The 20,867-nt window shown below is 35.7% G+C and overlaps 1 protein-coding gene across 3 annotated transcripts in view; it reads left to right on the top strand.

The window, feature by feature from the left end:
- slc8a3 (solute carrier family 8 member 3) overlaps window positions 1-20,867 on the top strand; it is a 63,539-nt gene that overhangs the window by 23,548 nt on the left and 19,124 nt on the right. For all 3 annotated transcript variants that reach the window (XM_067385400.1, XM_067385399.1, XM_067385398.1), the window contains exon 3: window positions 18,338-18,444. In XM_067385400.1, coding sequence (XP_067241501.1) covers window positions 18,338-18,444 — 107 coding nt within the window. The remainder of the gene's footprint in view (window positions 1-18,337; window positions 18,445-20,867) is intronic.

Raw genomic sequence — 20,867 nt, 5'->3', positions numbered from 1 at the left:
GCGTGGCTTATCAGTGAACTACGGCTCTGTGTATTAAATGCCGCTCCATTTGAAAGCAGGTGATGGCGATTTAGCGGTAATCAGGGAACCGGCTTTACTGAAGAAATGCGCGTGACAAAAGCATTCGATATATCGCCCAGCCCTATTCGTTTGTATGTAGGCCTAAGCTATTTATATATTTACAATACTTACTAAAATATAATTAATATTATTTTATTGCTTTTGTATTAGTTGTTCGAAGAGTAAAAAAAAAATTGGTCGGTCTTAACGCAAATTTACAACCGGCAAGTCGGTCGAACTTAAAGCAAAAAAAAAAATAAAAAATTTGAGTCGGTCCTAAATTGACAGGGTCGGTCGGGTTACGGCAAACAAGAATATTTTTAAGGATGACCTAAGACATCGCTTTTATAGCTAATCATGTTATAGACCCAGGGACGTATTCACAAAACATCTTAAGGCTAAAAGTAGCTTCTAAATTGCCGATTTAGGAGAAACTCTTAAAAATAATGGGCGTGTCAGTCCTAATTTTAGGAGTCCTAAATTTTTGCTTTAAGAGTATTTCACAAAGCATTTTAGCGCTAAAAGTAGCTCCTAAATCTGTGAAACATTAGGAGTAGTCAAGAGGACTTCTAAGTCACTAAGACCAAATCACAAACAATCCTAATCCACCCATAGACACTGAACACCATTGAGGCAATAGCAATAGAGCCTTGGGTGCTGAAACTTTTCTTCATAAATGCAATACAATTTGATTTCTAGATTTGAATCTACGATGAGACGCCAAAAAACGGTAAAAACTGGTTTTCATGAGTTCACACTTACAAATGATTGAATAGAGTAAAAAAAAAATATATATATATATAATTTGTTGCTTGAATTCTGCATTCCCTTGAGATGAAGACATCCAAGAGGTGGACAATTAACTGTATAGCCTATTCTAGTTTAATTAGTGACACTAAGTCTACATTTTAAAACCTTTATGGCAAAATTATGGCAACATTTTATTTTGAATATGGCAACATTTTTATTAAAAAATATTTATTTGAATAATGCAACAGTTGTATTTTAAAACCTTTATTTTAATTAGGAAACATGACACCTCATTCTACAATATTTCTGTGATTAAATCGCTGACTCCTCCCCCATCAGCCAATCACTGTGTGTATTCTCCATAGCAACGAGGTCAACCCCGCCCTTACTCTTAGCTTAAGACTTCAGTCTATTCCTTGATAAAAGTTTGTCTCAACAGCTTTGTGAATAGGTTTTAAGAGAAAACTCTTAGCTAAGAACTTTTACTGCTATTTAGGAGAACTCTTAGTGGTAAGATAAAATGTTTTGTGAATACGGCCCCTGATATCAATTAATTTAATAAGTTGCTAGATGTTCTCCCAGCTAAATCGTTTCAAAATGTCTTGCTTTTTCAGCCATTTGTTGCCCCCGTGCCAACTTTTTTTGAGAACTGTAGCATGCATCAATTTTGAAATGAGCTCATTTTGTGCATAAAATTGTAAAATTTCTCAGTTTAAACATTTGTTATGTTATCTATGTTTGCTTGTGAATAAAATACTGGCTCATGTGATTTGAAAGTCTTTTAGTTTTCATTTTATTAAAATGTAAAAAACGTCCCAAACTCAGTTTGTATAAAGCAATTGTCTTACAGAGTTTTAACATTAGAGTGAAATAATAATACTAATTAAAAATATATATATTCATTTCTCCTCATTGGATAAATTATATGCATACATCTGGTCCTGGTTGTGGGGACCAAATGTCCAAATTAAAATACACTAAATGAATAATAATACCAGACATTTTTTACCTTGTGGGGACATTTCTCTGGTCCTCATGAGAAAAACAGCTTATAAATAATACTAAATCATGTTGAAAATGTGAAAATGCAGAACGTTGATGTGTAGGTTTAGGGGTAGGGGATAGTATATTCAGTTTGTACAGTATATAAAACATTATGTCTATGGAAAGTCCCCATAAAATTTGTGTGTGTGTGTGTGTGTCGGGGATCTCCTTCTCGGCTGGTGCTCGTTATATTCCCATGATGCTGCAGCACGATGCACCAGAATGCACCAGGAACCAATTCTCTTTTCTCTCTCTTTCTTTCTTTCTTTCTTTCTTTCTTTCTTTCTTTCTTTCTTTCTTTCTTTCTTTCTTTCTTTCTTTCTTTCTTTCTTTCTTTCTTTCTTTCTTTCTTTCTTTCTTTCTTTCTTTCTTTCTTTCTTTCTTTCTCTCTCTCTCTCTCTCTCTCTCTCTCTCTCTCAAGTTTTTCATTTCAGATCACCAGGATTGTCTTTCTGGCCCAATTTTCTGGCTTTAATTTATTATACCACTTGGTAATAATGCTTTTTGTGAGTGGAAAGCTTTATTTGAGTTAATTAATAATTGGCTATGGTTTGAGTTGTTGTAGTTTCTGACTTTATGCAATTTGAGTCAACATAATTTAAGTAGATGAAATTCAAGTTTCTATTAGACTAAGTTTAGACACTGTTTATGAGCTAGTAGCTGTAGTTATAGTCTGGTTGAATTACTAGTTGTAATTTTAGACACTGTAGTTTATGAGGTTGCTGTAAATATAGTCACTAGTAGTTAATTTTTTTATTATTGGATATATATGTTTTAAATTCACATGCAATTTAGTTTGATTCATAATTCAGATTTTTGAAATAAAGAAATTAGTACATATATATCAGTGGAGTTAGTTGCTGTGACCTATAGTCACTGTGTGTTAGTAGCTTTAATTATTGTGCCTGTAGTTCAGTCAGCATTTGGTCGAATGATGAAAGGAAAGCAACAGTAGAAAGAGCATCTGTATCATTAGCCTTCTCCTCTGATTCTTCTCTGCCCTGTTTTTCTGTCTCTCGCCTCCCTTTGGGCTTTCAAACATTTTTTTGTAAATCTGCAGTTATAGCAGAGCTCCACAGTGTAATGAATCATTTAGATAAAGTAAACATTATTAATTCTTTATGATGAAATAATAGGTGCTTCTTCTGGAGAATATGTTTTGGTTTCTTCACAGAACACAAACATGTTTAGGCCAACATATCAGGAGTAGCTGTGCCATTATGAATCATAATGAGCAGAGAGTCTCCTGTCTTGAGGTCTTTGCAGGAGTTGTGTAAAGTTAAAATAGGTGTTTATCATGTTTAATGTACTGATTGTGTTTCCTACCTGCACTTTGCCTAGTTATGCTAAACAAAAATAAGTCAACACAGTTCATAAAAGCTGTACAGCCCAGTCATGAAGCATTCGACAATTTTTTATTTGACCATAATTCTGTAGTGTGGTCCAAGCCGTCTGACTCAGTTGAGAGAAATAAATGCAAAACATTGTATGGTCAAGGATCTAGTATCATATTAGAGAGGCTGTGCTTGTGTCTGTATGAGTTTGAGTTCACTTCACTCTTGTTTTACTACATTCACTCCAGACATCAGCTCGAACATCTTAGTGACTCCTGTGAATGGAAAAATTCCTTGTGACAGAGAGTGAGAGAGCAGATGAGGAGAGCTGCTTGAATAATGGATTGAACAGCAAAGAGGGTGAATATATGATGTAAATCATAAATAAATTTGGATTTCAAGGAATAGTTCATCCAAAAGTGAAAATTCTGTCTTGATTTACACTCCCGTGTCGATCCAGACCCATATGATTTTCCTTTTTCAGTTTTGTGTGAGGAATAGACTGAAATTTAAGCCTTTGAAGTATCAGTATTTTTTAACAGTATTGGCAATATTGACCTTTGATTGGTTAAAAGAAGATAAGTGGTATTGTCCATGCCTAATATTCTGCCCAGGAGGAGCTGCATGGTGGCAATGCTGTATGTGTAGTGGTGTTAATTCAGTTTTGATCCAGCACACTTTGCTCATCTTTCTCTCTTGAGTCTTGTCAGACAGGACTAGTTTTCCCTGAGGAGGTTAGGTATATTTGTGTTGCAGACATACAATCCTGTCAAAACACATCTGTGTTTTTATTCACACAACCTTGGTAAATTACCTACTGTTTTCGGGTTAACTTGGTGGTCCTCTGAGAAATCTAATTCCGTTTGGATAGAAATGTCACTGATTGAGGTTGATATTGAGATTCTTTCATTCACCACCCATCTCATTTATTTTGAGTTAGTTGAAGACTGTAAGTAACTAAAGCTAAATGTCTCAGATTATTATGGATTTAGAAGTACTTTTCTGGGGTGAAACATTAGGCTGTGGTTAAGTACTTCTCCAAGTTCCAAACTAAAATAGAAAATTAAATCAACTAAAAAAAAGTAAATTAATCAAGGAGAGTCTGAGCACGGGCTGCTCAGAACAGAAACTCATTTATGATCCTCGACTTAATTAGTTTTTTCTCTTTATTATACACATACTGTAATGTTATGCAGACTGTTTTCTTTTTGAATATATTTTAAAATGTATTTTATTCCCGTTTTAAATTATTCTATAATGATGATTTGGTGTTCATGAAACATTTCTTGAAAACAGTTGTGCTGCTTAAAGGTGCCCTCGAATGAAAAATTTAATTTATCTTGGCATAGTTGAATAACAAGAGTTCAGTACATGGAAATGACATACAGTGAGTCTCAAACTCCATTGTTTCCTCCTTCTTATATAAATCTCATTTGTTTAAAAGACCTCCGAAGAACAGGCAAATCTCAACATAACACCGACTGTTACGTAACAGTCGGGATCATTAATATGTACGCCCCCAATATTTGCATATGCCAGCCCATGATCAAGGCATTAGACAAGGGCAGCCAGTATTAACGTCTGGATCTGCACAGCTGAATCATCAGACTAGGTAAGCAAGCAAGAACAACAGCGAAAAATGGCAGATGGAGCAATAATAACTGACATGATTCATGATAACATGATATTTTTAGTGATATTTGTAAACTGTCTTTCTAAATGTTTCGTTAGCATGTTGCTAATGTACTGTTAAATGTGGTTAAAGTTACCATTGTTTCTTACTGTATTCATGGAGACAAGAGCCGTCGCAATTTTCATTTTTAAACACTTGCAGTCTGTATAATGCATAGACACAACTTCATTCTTTATAAATCTCTCCAACAGTGTAGCATTAGCCCGTTAGCCAAGCGCGAGCTCTGTGGGCGTGGAGCAGGAGAATTAAAGGGCCAGTAGCCCTGAATCGGCTCATTTATAATGATGCCCCAAAATTGGCAGTTAAAAAAATGAATTTAAAAAAATCTATGGGGTATTTTGAGCTGAAACTTCACAGACACATTCAGGGGACACCTTAGACTTATATTACATCTTTTTAAAAAAAAGTTCTAGGGCAGCTTTAATATTTTTGTGGAAACAGTGATTCATTTTTTTCAAGATTTCATTGATGAATAGAAATCTTTTATAACAATATAAAGGTCATTACTGTCAATTTTGATACATTTAATGCTGTTTAAAAGTATTAATTTCTGAATCATACTAACCCCTAAACTTTTGAACGGTAGTGTATAGATAGTGCTGTATACAGTTGTTGTTAGCTTTAGCTTAGGCCACAGTCAAGGCTGAAGTATGCGGCACACAATCATCAGCGAGTTTCCTTGAGTTTGTGACCACTGAGCCGTTATTATTAACATACACAGGAAGAGACGGTGGAGCCCTTTGGAATCCCCTTTGGAATCTCAAGACAGTTCGACTGAACACTGGCAGTAACATTACAGACAGAGATCGATCAATGAAATGATTACAGCACTCTCCACTGTGAATCAGAATCCTATCCACGAGTCCCTCTACAGCCATTTTCCGCAGAGGAATTGCTGATTAATGACATGCTTAACAAACACTGCGACTACAGTATAAAGCAGTGCACTGAGTCTAAAGATCCAGTCTCAGCAGCACAAAGCTCAATTCTGCTGTAATACTGATACTGATGTTATTAGACACGTGTCAGATATCACCATCTCCATCCCATAAGTACTGTAGTTCCCATGGTGATGGCCACCTGTAGGCAGGGTCCAAAATTAACTTTCTGTCATACCAGACAGTGTTAAGTGAATTAAGAAAATTAACAGTTCTGTCAGACCATAAATATTTTTTACCACCATGAAAACTGCAAACAAAGCAAATTATAACATTTAGAAAAATTATATATAGATAAATAAGTGCTGTTAAAATGATTAATCGTGATTAATCGCATTTAAAATAAAAGTTTGTTCACATAATATATGTGTGTGTATATTATATTTATAAGTGTATAAATATATATGTGTGTGTATTTATACATATACATACTCGTATGTATGTATATGCACTATATTGCCAAAAGTATTGGGACACCCCTCCAAATCATTGAATTTAGGTGTTCCAACCACTTCCATGACCACAGGTGTATAAAAGCGTGGTACCTTGATAGGTTGACACCTGTGCAATTTCAATAGGTGAAATTTCCTCACTAATAAATATTCCACTGTCAATTGTTAGTGGTATCATAACAAAGTGGAAGCAATTGGGAATAACAGCAACTCAGCCACGAAGTGGTAGGCCACGTAAAATCACAAAGCGGGGTCAGCGCATGCTGAGGTGCGCAGAAGTCACCAACTTTCCACAGAGTCAATAGCTACAGACCTCCAAACTTCGTGTGGCCTTCAGATTAGCTCAAGAACAGTGCGTATAGAGCTTCATGGAATGGGTTTCCATGGCCGAGCAGCTGCATCCAAGTCTTACTGTACATCACCAAGTGCAATGCAAAGCGTCGGATGCAGTGGTGTAAAGCACACCGCCACTGGACTCTAGAGCAGTGGAGACGTGTTCTCTGGAGTAACGAATCACGCTTCTCTGTCTGGCAGTCCAATTGGTTTGATGGTTGCCAGGAGAACGGTACTTGTCTGACTGCATTGTGCCAAGTGTAAAGTTTGGTGGAGGGGGATTATGGTGTGGGGTTGTTTTTCAGGGGTTGGGCTTGACCCCTTAGTTCCAGTGAAAGGAACTCTTAATGCTTCAGCATACCAAGACATTTTGGACAATTTCATGCTCCCAACTTTGTGGGAACAGTTTGGGTATGACCCCTTCCTGTTCCAAAATGACTGCGCACCAGTGCACAAAGCAAGGTCCATAAAGACATGGATGAGTGAGTTTGGTGTGGTGGAACTTGACTGGCCTGCACAGAGTCCTGACCTCAACCCGACAGAACACCTTTGGGATGAATTAGAGTGGAGACTGTGAGCCAGGCCTTCTCGCCAACATCACTACCTGATCTCACTAATGCGCTTCTAGAAGAATGGTTCCCATAACACTCCTAAACCTTGTGGAAAGCCTTCCCATAAGAGCGAAGCTGTAATAGCTGCAAAGGGTGGGCCAACTACATATCAAACCCTACGGATTAAGAATAGGATGTCATTAAAGTTCATGTGCACGTAAAGGCAGGCGACCCAAAATATAATAACTGACATGATTCATGATAACATGATATTTTTAGTGATATTTGTAAACTGTCTTTCTAAATGTTTCGTTAGCATGTTGCTAATGTACTGTTAAATGTGGTTAAAGTTACCATTGTTTCTTACTGTATTCATGGAGACAAGAGCCGTCGCAATTTTCATTTTTAAACACTTGCAGTCTGTATAATGCATAGACACAACTTCATTCTTTATAAATCTCTCCAACAGTGTAGCATTAGCCCGTTAGCCAAGCGCGAGCTCTGTGGGCGTGGAGCAGGAGAATTAAAGGGCCAGTAGCCCTGAATCGGCTCATTTATAATGATGCCCCAAAATTGGCAGTTAGAAAAATGAATTTAAAAAATCTATGGGGTATTTTGAGCTGAAACTTCACAGACACATTCAGGGGACACCTTAGACTTATATTACATCTTTTTTAAAAAGAGTTCTAGGGCAGCTTTAATATTTTTGTGGAAACAGTGATTCATTTTTTTCAAGATTTCATTGATGAATAGAAATCTTTTATAACAATATAAAGGTCATTACTGTCAATTTTGATACATTTAATGCTGTTTAAAAGTATTAATTTCTGAATCATACTAACCCCTAAACTTTTGAACGGTAGTGTATAGATAGTGCTGTATACAGTTGTTGTTAGCTTTAGCTTAGGCCACAGTCAAGGCTGAAGTATGCGGCACACAATCATCAGCGAGTTTCCTTGAGTTTGTGACCACTGAGCCGTTATTATTAACATACACAGGAAGACCCCTTAGTTCCAGTGAAAGGAACTCTTAATGCTTCAGCATACCAAGACATTTTGGACAATTTCATGCTCCCAACTTTGTGGGAACAGTTTGGGTATGACCCCTTCCTGTTCCAAAATGACTGCGCACCAGTGCACAAAGCAAGGTCCATAAAGACATGGATGAGTGAGTTTGGTGTGGTGGAACTTGACTGGCCTGCACAGAGTCCTGACCTCAACCCGACAGAACACCTTTGGGATGAATTAGAGTGGAGACTGTGAGCCAGGCCTTCTCGCCAACATCACTACCTGATCTCACTAATGCGCTTCTAGAAGAATGGTTCCCATAACACTCCTAAACCTTGTGGAAAGCCTTCCCATAAGAGCGAAGCTGTAATAGCTGCAAAGGGTGGGCCAACTACATATCAAACCCTACGGATTAAGAATAGGATGTCATTAAAGTTCATGTGCACGTAAAGGCAGGCGACCCAAAACTTTTGACAATATAGTGTATGTATATGTATATGTGTGTATATGTATGTTAGATGAGATTAATATCACGATTAATCGATTTGACAGCACTATCTCTATATATATATATATATATATATATATATATATATATATATATATATATATAATATATATATATATATATATATATATATATAATTATTTATTAATAGATTTATAGATATGTACACTGCTGTTCAAAAAAACTGGGGCCTATAAGATTTTTTGTTTTTATAAGAAGACTCATATACTCATCAAGGCTGTATTTATTTGATCAAAAATACAGTACAAATCAGTAAAATATGAAATGTGTGAAATATTATTACATTTTAAAATGTCATTTATTCTGTGATCAAAGCTGAATTTTCAGCATTAGTACTCCAGTCTTCAGTGTCACATGATCCTTCAGAAATCTTTCTAATACACTGATTTGGTGCTCAAGAAACATCGGCCGTGTGTCCGCCAAAGCATTTTTTCCAGTGGCTAGTGTACTTTTACAATTGTTTTCAATGGGAGCTCCACGTTTTTTAAACACCAGGAGGCACTGAGCGTCTGTTTCACTTCGTCTCGAGTTGAAGAATATTAACTTTGAGTAAATCGCTGTGCTCATCACTAGCTGGGTTTCTACCCAAATCTGAGGCGAATCTTTTCAAAGTTCGCAAAAAAAGAAAGAAAATTGAATGTGAATTAGGTGCGTTTACATCAAGTTGTTTGAGTGGATGATATGGTAACCTAGTAACCAACAGTAAATAAAACACCATGACCGAGCATTCATGAAAGCTTTGCCTAAACACTTATAAATATGAAAACAATAAATGAATAAATTGAAAATTAACACATTTTATCATTTATATTTAAAATTTAGGCATCTATAGAACTTCTAAAAAAAGTTTTTGGTGTCAACTATCTCATACTATATATTATCACTACAATCAATTTAAACAATGTATAACACTGCAGTTCCAGCCGCTGGAGAGCAACCATTTTATTTGCTTGACAAAGCCAATTTTTACTTGCATTTGGCACTTAGCGAGTGTTAATTCGGACTCTGCCAGTAGGTTGCAGGTTAATCAGAGGGTAATAGTGCAGCCCCTCACAGTTGAGTACAGAAGTAGCCCCATCTGAGTCTCAGCGTCACGCTAGCAGCTAGCTAAGCATGTTATTAGCGCCACTAGCGCTGACCACCCTGGGGTACAAGGTACTGGTCTATTGTTAATAGCCGCCAGTGGAGTGTTGCCTGAGGTTAGCTCCAGGAAACAACACTAACAAGAGTAAGTTATCTTGTATAGACATTTTCACACACAATTATATTGAGTGTGTTAGCATACCGAATCCAGAAAGTATCCGGAATGGCTGGAGTGTGTGTGTGTGTGGAGCCAGAGCTTTGCTCCTTTTCAGCTGAAGGAAGCTGTGTCTCCTTGGCAACCACAGAGAGCACGAGCTCGCAGGCATGTGTGCACAGTGTGTGTTTGTGTTTGCGTTGAGTCAAATTAGTCTGAACGTGTACCCCTGGTTGTGTGTGTATTTGCCCATCAGTGCAGACATGCATGCACTCACACAAACGCACACACACACCCTTTTCACTGCAGGGTTTATTTTTAGCACGTGTCTCTTATATAATCAGGGTGACACTGGGGAGAACATAGACTCTCTCCCTCTCCTTCCTCCTCACTCTTGATTTGGATATCTGTGTGTGTTGTACGCAGATGAGACAGGTTTTCTTAGTTGCATATTTCTGGTGCAGCAATGATGCTCGAGAGAGTCTCTGTGCCTGCAGGTCTGAATTACTGAATATAGACAAAAAGATGCTGCATAAATACAACCAATATGCACGGACACCTCACAGACACACAACACTACGCCATTCGCACACAGACTGCGTGGGAGGGAGTCTGTATGCAAGTTTATATTAGTTTCTAATTAAATTGGTGTCCGTCAATCAGTTCAGGCCAGGGCCTGATGATAATCCACTTCATAGCAGTGTTGTTATTGTTAACTAAAACTATAAAAATTGTGTTTAATTGAAATAAAGCTAACGTAAAATATAAATATTAGATAAAAATACGTCTCAGGTCACGCATGTAACTATGGTTCCCTGGAACAGGGAGCAAGACGCTGCATCGAAACGCTAGGGGAACGGCTACCGTTTTGACGCAGTGCAATTTCCCTGAAAACTGAAAATTAAACGTATTCAATTAGTTTGAATAATATATGAATTAAATATGAATATGAATAATATTGTGCATTCAAACACACTTTCTTAGGGAACGTTTACGCCAATGATGTACTATAAACTGAAAAGTTTTTCTTTCGTTTTTTCTTTTATTTTTTCATGTACATATGACAACATTGTCAAAATGACCACATAGATCCGCGAAAACGTCTTAAAATGCTGTATTATGCTGCCAGGCCAGTAGTTGGCGATGTCACTTTGTAAAGAAACACTACCACTAAAGAAAAACGCCTATAGACTGAACACGTAATACATGTTCACATGACATCACCATTTTCTGTAGTTTACACAGACATGGTAAAGGTACCGTTTTCGAAAACTTGCACTTTGAAACCTGCGTTTTCAGGCTTCCAAAACGTCAATGTCGTGTAAATTTCTAGTTCGAAACGGTGTCGTGTAAACGGCCCCTTAGACATGGTGACTTGACTGTAAATAAAAAAAAGAGAAAGCACTGGCATACTACTTTTATTTGGTTGTATACTGCACATTTTGTAGGTAGGCTAATCTGGGTATTTCATGCAAGCAGTCACATATCAAACACAGTACATTGCATGGAATACTGTATCCCAGAATACCAAGCACTCAGCTTGACCTTTCATTTTTTTAGTGTGACAGATAACCTGGAAATGATAGTAAATGCCATTTAAACATGCTTTTTGACTCATTATTTCATTGGACTGGCAAAAGTTTACGTTTTTACATAAAATTAGGTTTAAAAAAAATGTATGTGTAAACACTAGCCATAGTGTCATCTTTTTAAAACTTTTTCCCACTCTCCTTCATCCATACTGCTTTTGATCATTTTTCTCCATTTGTTCCCACTTTCTTCTTTCTACCTCTATGCAGATATGCTTACCTGAGAAGTTTTTTTGAACAAAATTTTACATTTTTGTTGAATCCTTGATTAGCCAGTTCAGGTTTGTTTGATTAGAGACGACATTAAACTCTGCTGGGAAGGATCTCTGTGTGTGCTGATTTGTCTGAGATTATGATTTGTACGAATAAATTAATTAGGAAATTTGAACTCAAAAGTTGCCTTGAACTTGAAATTGTTTAATCATTTGAAGCTTAGCAAACTGGCAGCTCCAGTAGTAATGAAAAGATTTACCTTGAACTGAAATCTTTGTCAGTTTGATACACGCTCCACACCACTGATTCGAAAACAAATGATTCGTAAAGCTTCGAAGCTTCATGAAGCAGTGTTTTGAAATCGCCCATCACTAGATATTGTTGAATAAAGTTGTTATTTGTTTTGTTGGCGCACAAAAGTATTCTCGCCGCTTTATGATATTAAGGTTAAACCACTGTAGTCACATGAACTGTTTTAAATACGTCTTTACTAGCTTTCTGGACATCTGAAAGTGTTGATTATCTTGCTGGCAATGGAGGCCTCATCATAATCAAAACTAAAAAAAAAGTTTTGATTATGATGAGGCCTCCATTGCCAGCAAGATAATTAACACTTGAAGATGGAGTAGAGATTGATGGATATCATTTCTAAAAGCTTTTAAAACCATCTTGCTTTCTTTACTTAAAGGGATAGTACATACACTTAAGGCTTATTGTTTTAAATTCATAAAATAATTTTTAAACAACAACTTAAGTTTAAGTTCCACATGTAACATTCTAGTGCTTGTACTTTGTAGGATGCCAGGGAGCAGCAGAAGCAGCAGCAAGTGCCTGGAGTTGTTATGGCAACCTGATACATTTCAAGCAGATTTGCTGATAGATGTTCTAGAATGAAGGTATTGGCAAATCAGCTTGCAGTGGCAATGAAACAGTTCTGCAGTGATTCTACTGAGATTCGCAAACAAAGCCAAAGACTGTTGACAGCTGAAACTTGGAAGCAGTTATTGCTTTTTAGAGAATTATCAGAACACCTTGTGAAGCTGGGTTTATCTCTGGTTAACGGGACGTCTGGTCATCCTAGATCACATTTCAGAACGCAGTGGTGCGTGAAAGTGTGTTTCGGCTTAAGATTGCATTTAATTCCCAGAGTGGAAAAAGAATAGAGGAGGAATGTTGTCTTTTCTGATTTTGAGCACATGTGCAATGTTTAGATTCATTTGCAATCTGCCGAGTCACTGGAGCTCGGAACGGGTGTAGAGGCCATTGTAAGGATTTTTTTCACTAGACACTAGACAGGAATAAATCTTGTTTAGTGTATATCCTTTACTTCTAGCATGTGAACTCAAACACACACACACACACAAATAGGGGTTTCCATGTTTTATGGGGACTTTACTGTATATTCTATCCCCTACCCCTGAACACAACCCTCATATAAAACTTTCTGCATTTTTACATTTTCAAAAAAACGATTTAATATGACTTATCAGCTGTTTTCCTCATAGGGATGAAAAAATGTCCCCACAACATAGGGTTTACCAAGACCACACACACACGTCTTGGCAATGACAATAAAACAGAATAGAAATAAAAAGCTAGTGAAGGTTTAAGACACATGAGAATGTCAATTTGAACTTAATTTTAATATATTTATTCATTTTACATAATACCAATTTCTGTAATTTTATTAAAAAAAAAGTATGTAATGTTCTAGAGGACAATCAGCCAACTAATGCCACAAAACAAAGTCCACATTTGATGGTTGTTTTTCCACCAAAAATGTCACTTTCTGCAGCATGATGTCATTACCGGACAGGTTTTTAAGAATATTACATTGTAGCTGTTTTGGAAGGATTTTGAAAGCTATATTAATAGAAAACTTGGTGTATGATAGAAATCTGTGTATTTGATGTGCTTTTTTAATTTTTAGAATGGCATTTTGGAATGTAAAAAAATACATTTATTGGGAAAATTCTGTATACATAAGAAGTAGGTACTTCAGAAACCAAATTTCTTATATTTTATAAATGTCATAAACCTTTTAGACCAAACTACAAACGAAAAGTGGTGAAAATGTAAAGTTTATATATATATATATATATATATATATATATATATATATATATATATATATATATATATATATATATATATATATATATATATATATATATATATATATATATATATATACATATATATACATAGTCAAACCAAAAATTCGAAAAGATAATTAAATAAAGATATATTTTTTTATCCTCACTTACATAAATGAATTATAGTGTCCTGCACCCACTAGTAAACATAAAGTAAACTGTGGCATATATATATATAATATTACAGTAGACATCTTTTATTATACTTTTATGGCTCTTTTGGGGATCAGTAAGATTTTTTAAAAAATAAATGAAAGTATGAATTAAATTGTTAGAAAGTGATAGTCTTTACTGTCACTTTTCAACAGCTTAAATTCATCCTTGAATTCATAATATTACAAAATATTTCTATTTTAAATAAATGCTGTTCTTGAACTTTTTATTCATCAAAGAATCCAGGAAAAAAAATCATCATGGTTTCCACAAAATATTACGCAGTACAACTGTTTTCAACATTGATAATAATAATAACTGTTTCTAGCATCAAATCGGCATTTAGAGGATCATGTGGCACTGGCTATGTTTACATGGACACCTTTTGTTTCCAAATAAATCCGAATGTAGTGTTTACATTAATGCTAAATAAAGTGATCGGTTACCATCGGTTATATGTCACAAGCTTCAAATCGGGATCGATTTTTTTGACGTGCACACTGCACGAATATACAGAGTTTCCTGCTGTTTGTGCATACTAACCATTCTCCTCCATTGCTTCTTTTCTTTGTTTTAAAGAGCTCACTTAACAAAAGGACCAATGGGACATTGTCCTGCTCCACTTCACAGATGATGAGTGGAAGGAGAATTTTAGAATGGCATGAGTCATTTATGACATTTCATTCACCATCAACAGCTAGCGTCATAACTTCAATACGCCATTTCTACGTCTACTTTCCAGTTTCGGTTTTCAGTCCAATCAAGTGTTTACATGTGCTCTCGATCGAATCAGAAAAGGTTTAAACCACCCCTTACAATCTGCATGAATAGGGTTCATGTAAATGCAGCTACTGAATACTGGAGTAATGACTGCTCAAAATTCAGCTAATTTTACTGTTCCTTTAAGACATATATGTTGGAGACATGAAAATGTACCGCACAGTAGGAATGACCTACATCAGATCACAGACCAAACATGCCGCCCTGTCACAGACTGTCTTTGTGTGTGTGTGTGTGTGTGTGTGTGTGTGTGTGTGTGTGTGGGTGTGTGGGTGTGTGTGTGTGTGTGTGTGTATGTTGTCTCTCTTCGCTGTGTGAGAGTGAGTGAGAAAGGCTGAGAGGACATTTGAGTATAATGTGTCCGCTAATGGAGGGGAAACAGGGCAGAGCAGAAGGGAATGAGAACATGAGTATGTTAGACTGAAAGACATATTAGAGAGAGATGAAGAGGTGTGGGTTTGCAGACAGCTGTACTGTGAGTAACTGATCCGAATGGAGGGAGGGGGATGTTCACAGGTCAAACATGCACACATACAGAAACTCTCATTGAAACACTGCTGAAACAGGTGTTACTCACAGTCACAGAGAAACCAGGTCAACATCAATCACATGCTGAGTTATAAATACACACACACATGCTGAGAATTTAGCAATGAAAGAGTGACAGAGGGAGAGAGAGAGAGAGAAATGGATGTTACAAATAAGAGGTGTTAAGGTGTTAAGTTAACTGATTCCTTAAATAAACAGTCATGTAGGCCGGTCAACAATTTGACAGTGTTGGGCTACAGCTATGTAGCTAGCTAAGATACCAACTATTCTACAGAAAGAAAAAATAAGCTAAGGTGAGAGCTAGCCTTTGGAGAATTAGCTTGCAACATTGGGATGCTTTTATAATTCTTCATATCATTTGTTTGGTAACACTTTACAATAAGGTTTCATTAGTTAAAGGTGCCGTAGAAAGTCTTTTTAAAAGATGTAATATAAGTCTAAGGTGTCCCCTGAATGTGTCTGTGAAGTTTCAGCTCAAAATACCCCATAGATTTTTTTAAATTAATTTCTGCCTATTTTGGGGCATCATTAAATATGAGCCGATTCAGGCTGCGGCCCCTTTAAATGCTGACGCTCCCCGCCCACAGAGCTCGCGCTTGCCTTAAACAGCATAAACAAAGTTCACACAGCTAATATAACCCTCAAAATGGATCTTTACAAAGTATTCGTCATGCAGCATGTCTAATCGTGTAAGTATGGTATTTATTTGGATATTTACATTTGATTCTGAATGAGTTTGATAGTGCTCTGTGGCTAACGGGGCTAATGCTACACTGTTGGAGAGATTTATAAAGAATGAAGTTGTGTTTATGAATTATACAGACTGCAAGAGTTTAAAAAATGAAAATAACGACGGCTCTTGTCTCTGTGAATACAGTAATAAACAATGGTAACTTTAACCACATTTAACAGTACATTAGCAACATGCTAACGAAACATTTAGAAAGACAGTTTACAAATATCACTAAAAATATCATGATATCATGTCAGTTATTATCGCTCCATCTGCCATTTTTCACTATTGTTCTTGCTTGCTTACCTAGTCTGTTGATTCAGCTGTGCAGATCCAGAAAATTACTTTAATTACTTAGTTAATACTGGCTGCCCTTGTCTAATGCCTTGAACATGGGCTGGCATATGCAAATATTGGGGGCGTACATATTAATGATCCCGACTGTTACGTAACAGTCGGTGTTATGTTGAGATTCGCCTGTTCTTCGGAGGTCTTTTAAACAAATGAGATTTATATAAGAAGGAGGAAACAATGGAGTTTGAGACTCACTGTATGTCATTTCCATGTACTGAACTCCTGTTATTCAACTATGCCAAGGTAAATTCAATTTTTAATTCTAGGGCACCTTTAACTACTTTAGTTAACATGAAATAAGGATGAACAATACTTTAACAGGATTTATTAATCTTAGTTATTGTTAGGGCTGACCGATATAACGCATGCGCATTTCGTCAGTAAAGCCAGTTCCCTGATTGCCGCTAAATTGCCAGCGACGCTCCATTTGAAAGCGGGTGATGCCGATTTAGCGGTAATCAGGGAACCGGCTCTACTGACAAAATGCGCGTGACAATCGCATGCTATATATATCGGTCAGCCCTAGTTAATGTTAATTTCAACATTTACTAATACATTATTAAAATCAGAAGTTGTATTTGTTAACATTAGTTAATGCACTGTGAACTAACTCATTAATTAAATATTTTACCATCTTATATTCTGCATAATTGGGTGTTTTTAAATAAACACTGACAAAAACTATAAACCTTTTAGGACTGGATGATATATAACATGGATATAAGTGATCACCCAGATTTAGACCTAACTGTATAGTATTTATATAAAGAGTTCACAGGCAAATTTGCTTTATGTATTTCTCCGGCGTCAAAATCAGGTACATATAAATGTCTGGAAACACGATTCCTGGCTGCATGTTAATATCCATGGATTACTGTATCTTTGGAAAGTTGTAACAAGAACACTATCGAGTCCAACCTTTAATTTAATCTTTTGTTTTACTCACGTTTTTTACTCGCGTTTTCGCAGTATCCCCTATTAAGTCCAGTCATGTAGCAGCTGTTTTGCCACTCAGTCCGGCTGAGGGGCGGGGGGGTATTCCGGCAGCAAAGTAATGTCGATGCATACCCTCTAATCTTATCTCTCTCTCTTTTTTTTTTTTTCTTTTCAAAATAAAAAATCTTACTTTACTGTGACAAAAATGTCATTCATAAGCTTCACATGCAGTTGTTGAACTTTCTTCAAAGCTGTACAATGATTGAATGCAATTGCAGGTTTTGTTTCAGTTGAACGTCGCTAATTATGATTCTAAAGACACAAGACTTGATTGCTGAAATATTGTCAGGGAAAATGCAATATGTTTGTTAACATCACAGCTACCTATAGTTTAATCAGTAAAATAACTTTGCTACTGAAAAGCTACTTGATTTCTAATATCGATATTACAACCTTGCTAATGAGAAATGTATGGAGCCCCGGACATGACATGCAGGAAAAAAATAGTAGGCTAATTCGTGCGTACAATTTACTATTTCGTTACCTCGATTTATAAATCATGCACATGATTTATAAATCGAGGGAACAAAATAGTAAATCTTGTGCACGATTTAGTAAATCGAGGGAACAAATGAGTAAATCATGTGCACATTTAATTTTTTTTCTTGCATGTCATGTGCAGGGCTCCGTAGAAATGTAATTAAAATACTAACATTATTATTTTTAGTGATGGCACAAACAACAGGGTGCAGAGTTTTAACTAAAACCCATCTTGCAGATAACCTTTTTGCTAGCAAACATGATTGATGGTACATGACAGCTTGAAGAATGAATCACAGAAAGATGATACAGTGTGTTTGACCTCTGACCTCAGGACAGTCCACTGACCCCTCACTTGATCTCTGACCCCTGATGTTGTGTTTCTCTCTCTGTGTTTCTCTCTCAGTAAAACCATACAGGTTAAGATCATCGATGATGAGGAGTATGAAAAAAACAAAAACTTCTACCTGGAGCTAGCTGAACCACGCATGGTGGACATGAGCCTCCAGAAAGGTAAAACACACACAATGTACTCATAGAAAGACCACATCCTGTTTTTCTTCCGTTCATCTATTCATTTCTAAATTCATTTTGATTCATCCAGTGGGTCTTTATCAGGTCATGAGAGCATAAAACCATCACCATGCTGTCTTCATGATGTTTTCATTAAAAAGCTGTCAATCAACTCTTGACAACAGTAGAACACAGACTAGCGTGGCATATAACAGAGACGTTAAAATCAATGTTCACACGACACACGTGCCATCATTCAGGCTGTTCACAATGATATAACGCGTTTAGGCAGCCTAAAATCAATATGGCTTGAGGTAGGCTTGCTGCGATAGTCGGTGTTGCCGGTGTTCAGGAACAACACCAGTATCATCACTTGTCACCACTCTTGAATTGGTGCTAATTTGAAAGTGAAAGTAAAATCCCCTCGGTCATTCATGGTGCGTGTCCACTGGCGGGCGAGCTTTTTCAGTTTATTCCTACGGAAGCTCAGCGTAGAAATTAATTGAAAACGCTTGCTCTGACCATTATGAATGGTCATGTGGATTTTACTTTCACTTATATGAATATGTTTCAGCACATTACAATCATAATATGGCTTGAGTCAAGACAGAATATTCCCCAATTAATTAAACAGTTTATCAATATCATACAGATTGAAAGCGTGAATGGTATCTCCCCCTCTCTCTCTCTTTGTGTGTGCATACGTGCGTGCATGCGGGGGAGGGGTGAGATTTTCGAATAATAATCGAATAATTCCCAGCGATCTTCGAATATTATTTTTGCTTGAAATGCCCATCTCTACGGAAGAGGATTAGGGCCAAGCAATAATAAAAAAATAAAACCATCTCGAGATTAAAGTTGTTAAATTACAAGAAAAAACTTGTTAAATTTCAAGAAAAAAGTCGAGATAAAATGTTGAGAATAAACTCATTAAATTACGAGAAAAAACTTGTTAAATTACGAGAACAAATTCGTTAAATTATGAGAAAAATGTCGTTAAATTTCGAGAAAAAAGTCGAGATTAAATGTTGAGAATAAACTCATTAAATTATGAGAAAAAAGTTGTTAAATTATGAGAACAAATGCGTTAAATTTTGAGAAAAAAGTCGAGATAAAATGTTGAAAATAAACTCATTAAATTACAAGAAAAAACTTGTTAAATTACGAGAACAAATTCGTTAAATTGAGAAAAATGTCGTTAAATTTCGAGAAAAAAGTCTAGATTAAATGTTGAGAATAAACTCATTAAATTATGAGAAAAAAGTTGTTAAATTATGAGAACAAATGCGTTAAATTTTGAGAAAAAAGTCGAGATAAAATGTTGAGAATAAACTTGTTAAATTACGAGAAAAAAGTCGTTAAATTACTAGAACAAATTCGTTAAATTATGAGAAAAATGTCGTTCAATTTTGAGAAAAAAGTCGAGATAAAATGTTGAGAATAAACTTGTTAAATTACGAGAACAAATTCGTTAAATTTTGAGAAAAAAGTCGAGATAAAATGTTGAGAATAAACTTGTTAAATTACGAGAAAAAAACTCGTTAAATTTTGAGAAAAAAGTTGAGATAAAATGTTGAGAATAAACTTGTTAAATTACGAGAACAAATTCGTTAAATTTCGAGAAAAAAGTCGAGATAAAATGTTGAGAATAAACTTGTTAAATTATGAGAAAAAAACTCGTTAAATTTTGAGAAAAAAGTTGAGATAAAATGTTGAGAATAAACTTGTTAAATTACGAGAAAAAAACTCGTTAAATTTTGAGAAAAAAGTTGAGATAAAATGTTGAGAATAAACTTGTTAAATTACAAGAAAAAAACTCGTTAAATTTTGAGAAAAAAGTTGAGATAAAATGTTGAGAATAAACTTGTTAAATTACGAGAACAAATTCGTTAAATTTCGAGAAAAAAGTCGATATAAAATGTTGAGAATAAACTTGTTAAATTATGAGAAAAAAACTTGTTAAATTTTGAAAAAAAAGTTGAGATAAAATGTTGAGAATAAACTTGTTAAATTACGAGAACAAATTTCGTTAAATTTCGAGAGAAAAAAGTCGAGATAAAATGTTGATAATAAAGTCATTAAATTATGAGAAAAAGTTGTTAAATTACGAATTTGTTCTCATAATTTAACGAGTTTTTTCTCATAATTTAATGACTATTCTCAACATTTTATTTCGACTTTTTTCTCTACCTAATCCTCTTCCGTACATCCCTAATTTTGACTACAACTGTGCAAATTTTCTGACGGTATGAATGAATGCTACCAGTAGAGGGCACCCAGGATGACCCCACAGATTCAAATAGAGTCGGTATAAGGAGGAGATGGACCACTCATAGAAAAATTAATGAGAAAAATGTTGGAGCCTTGGTGCAGAATGTAGCTCACTTGCTAACAGATAAAAAGCTTTTATAGAAATTAAGACC

The sequence above is a fragment of the Chanodichthys erythropterus genome, chromosome 5 (genome assembly GCF_024489055.1).
Source record: "Chanodichthys erythropterus isolate Z2021 chromosome 5, ASM2448905v1, whole genome shotgun sequence".
In the NCBI taxonomy this organism is placed as follows: Eukaryota; Metazoa; Chordata; class Actinopteri; order Cypriniformes; family Xenocyprididae; genus Chanodichthys; species Chanodichthys erythropterus.
This window is presented reverse-complemented; position numbering and strand designations above follow the sequence as displayed.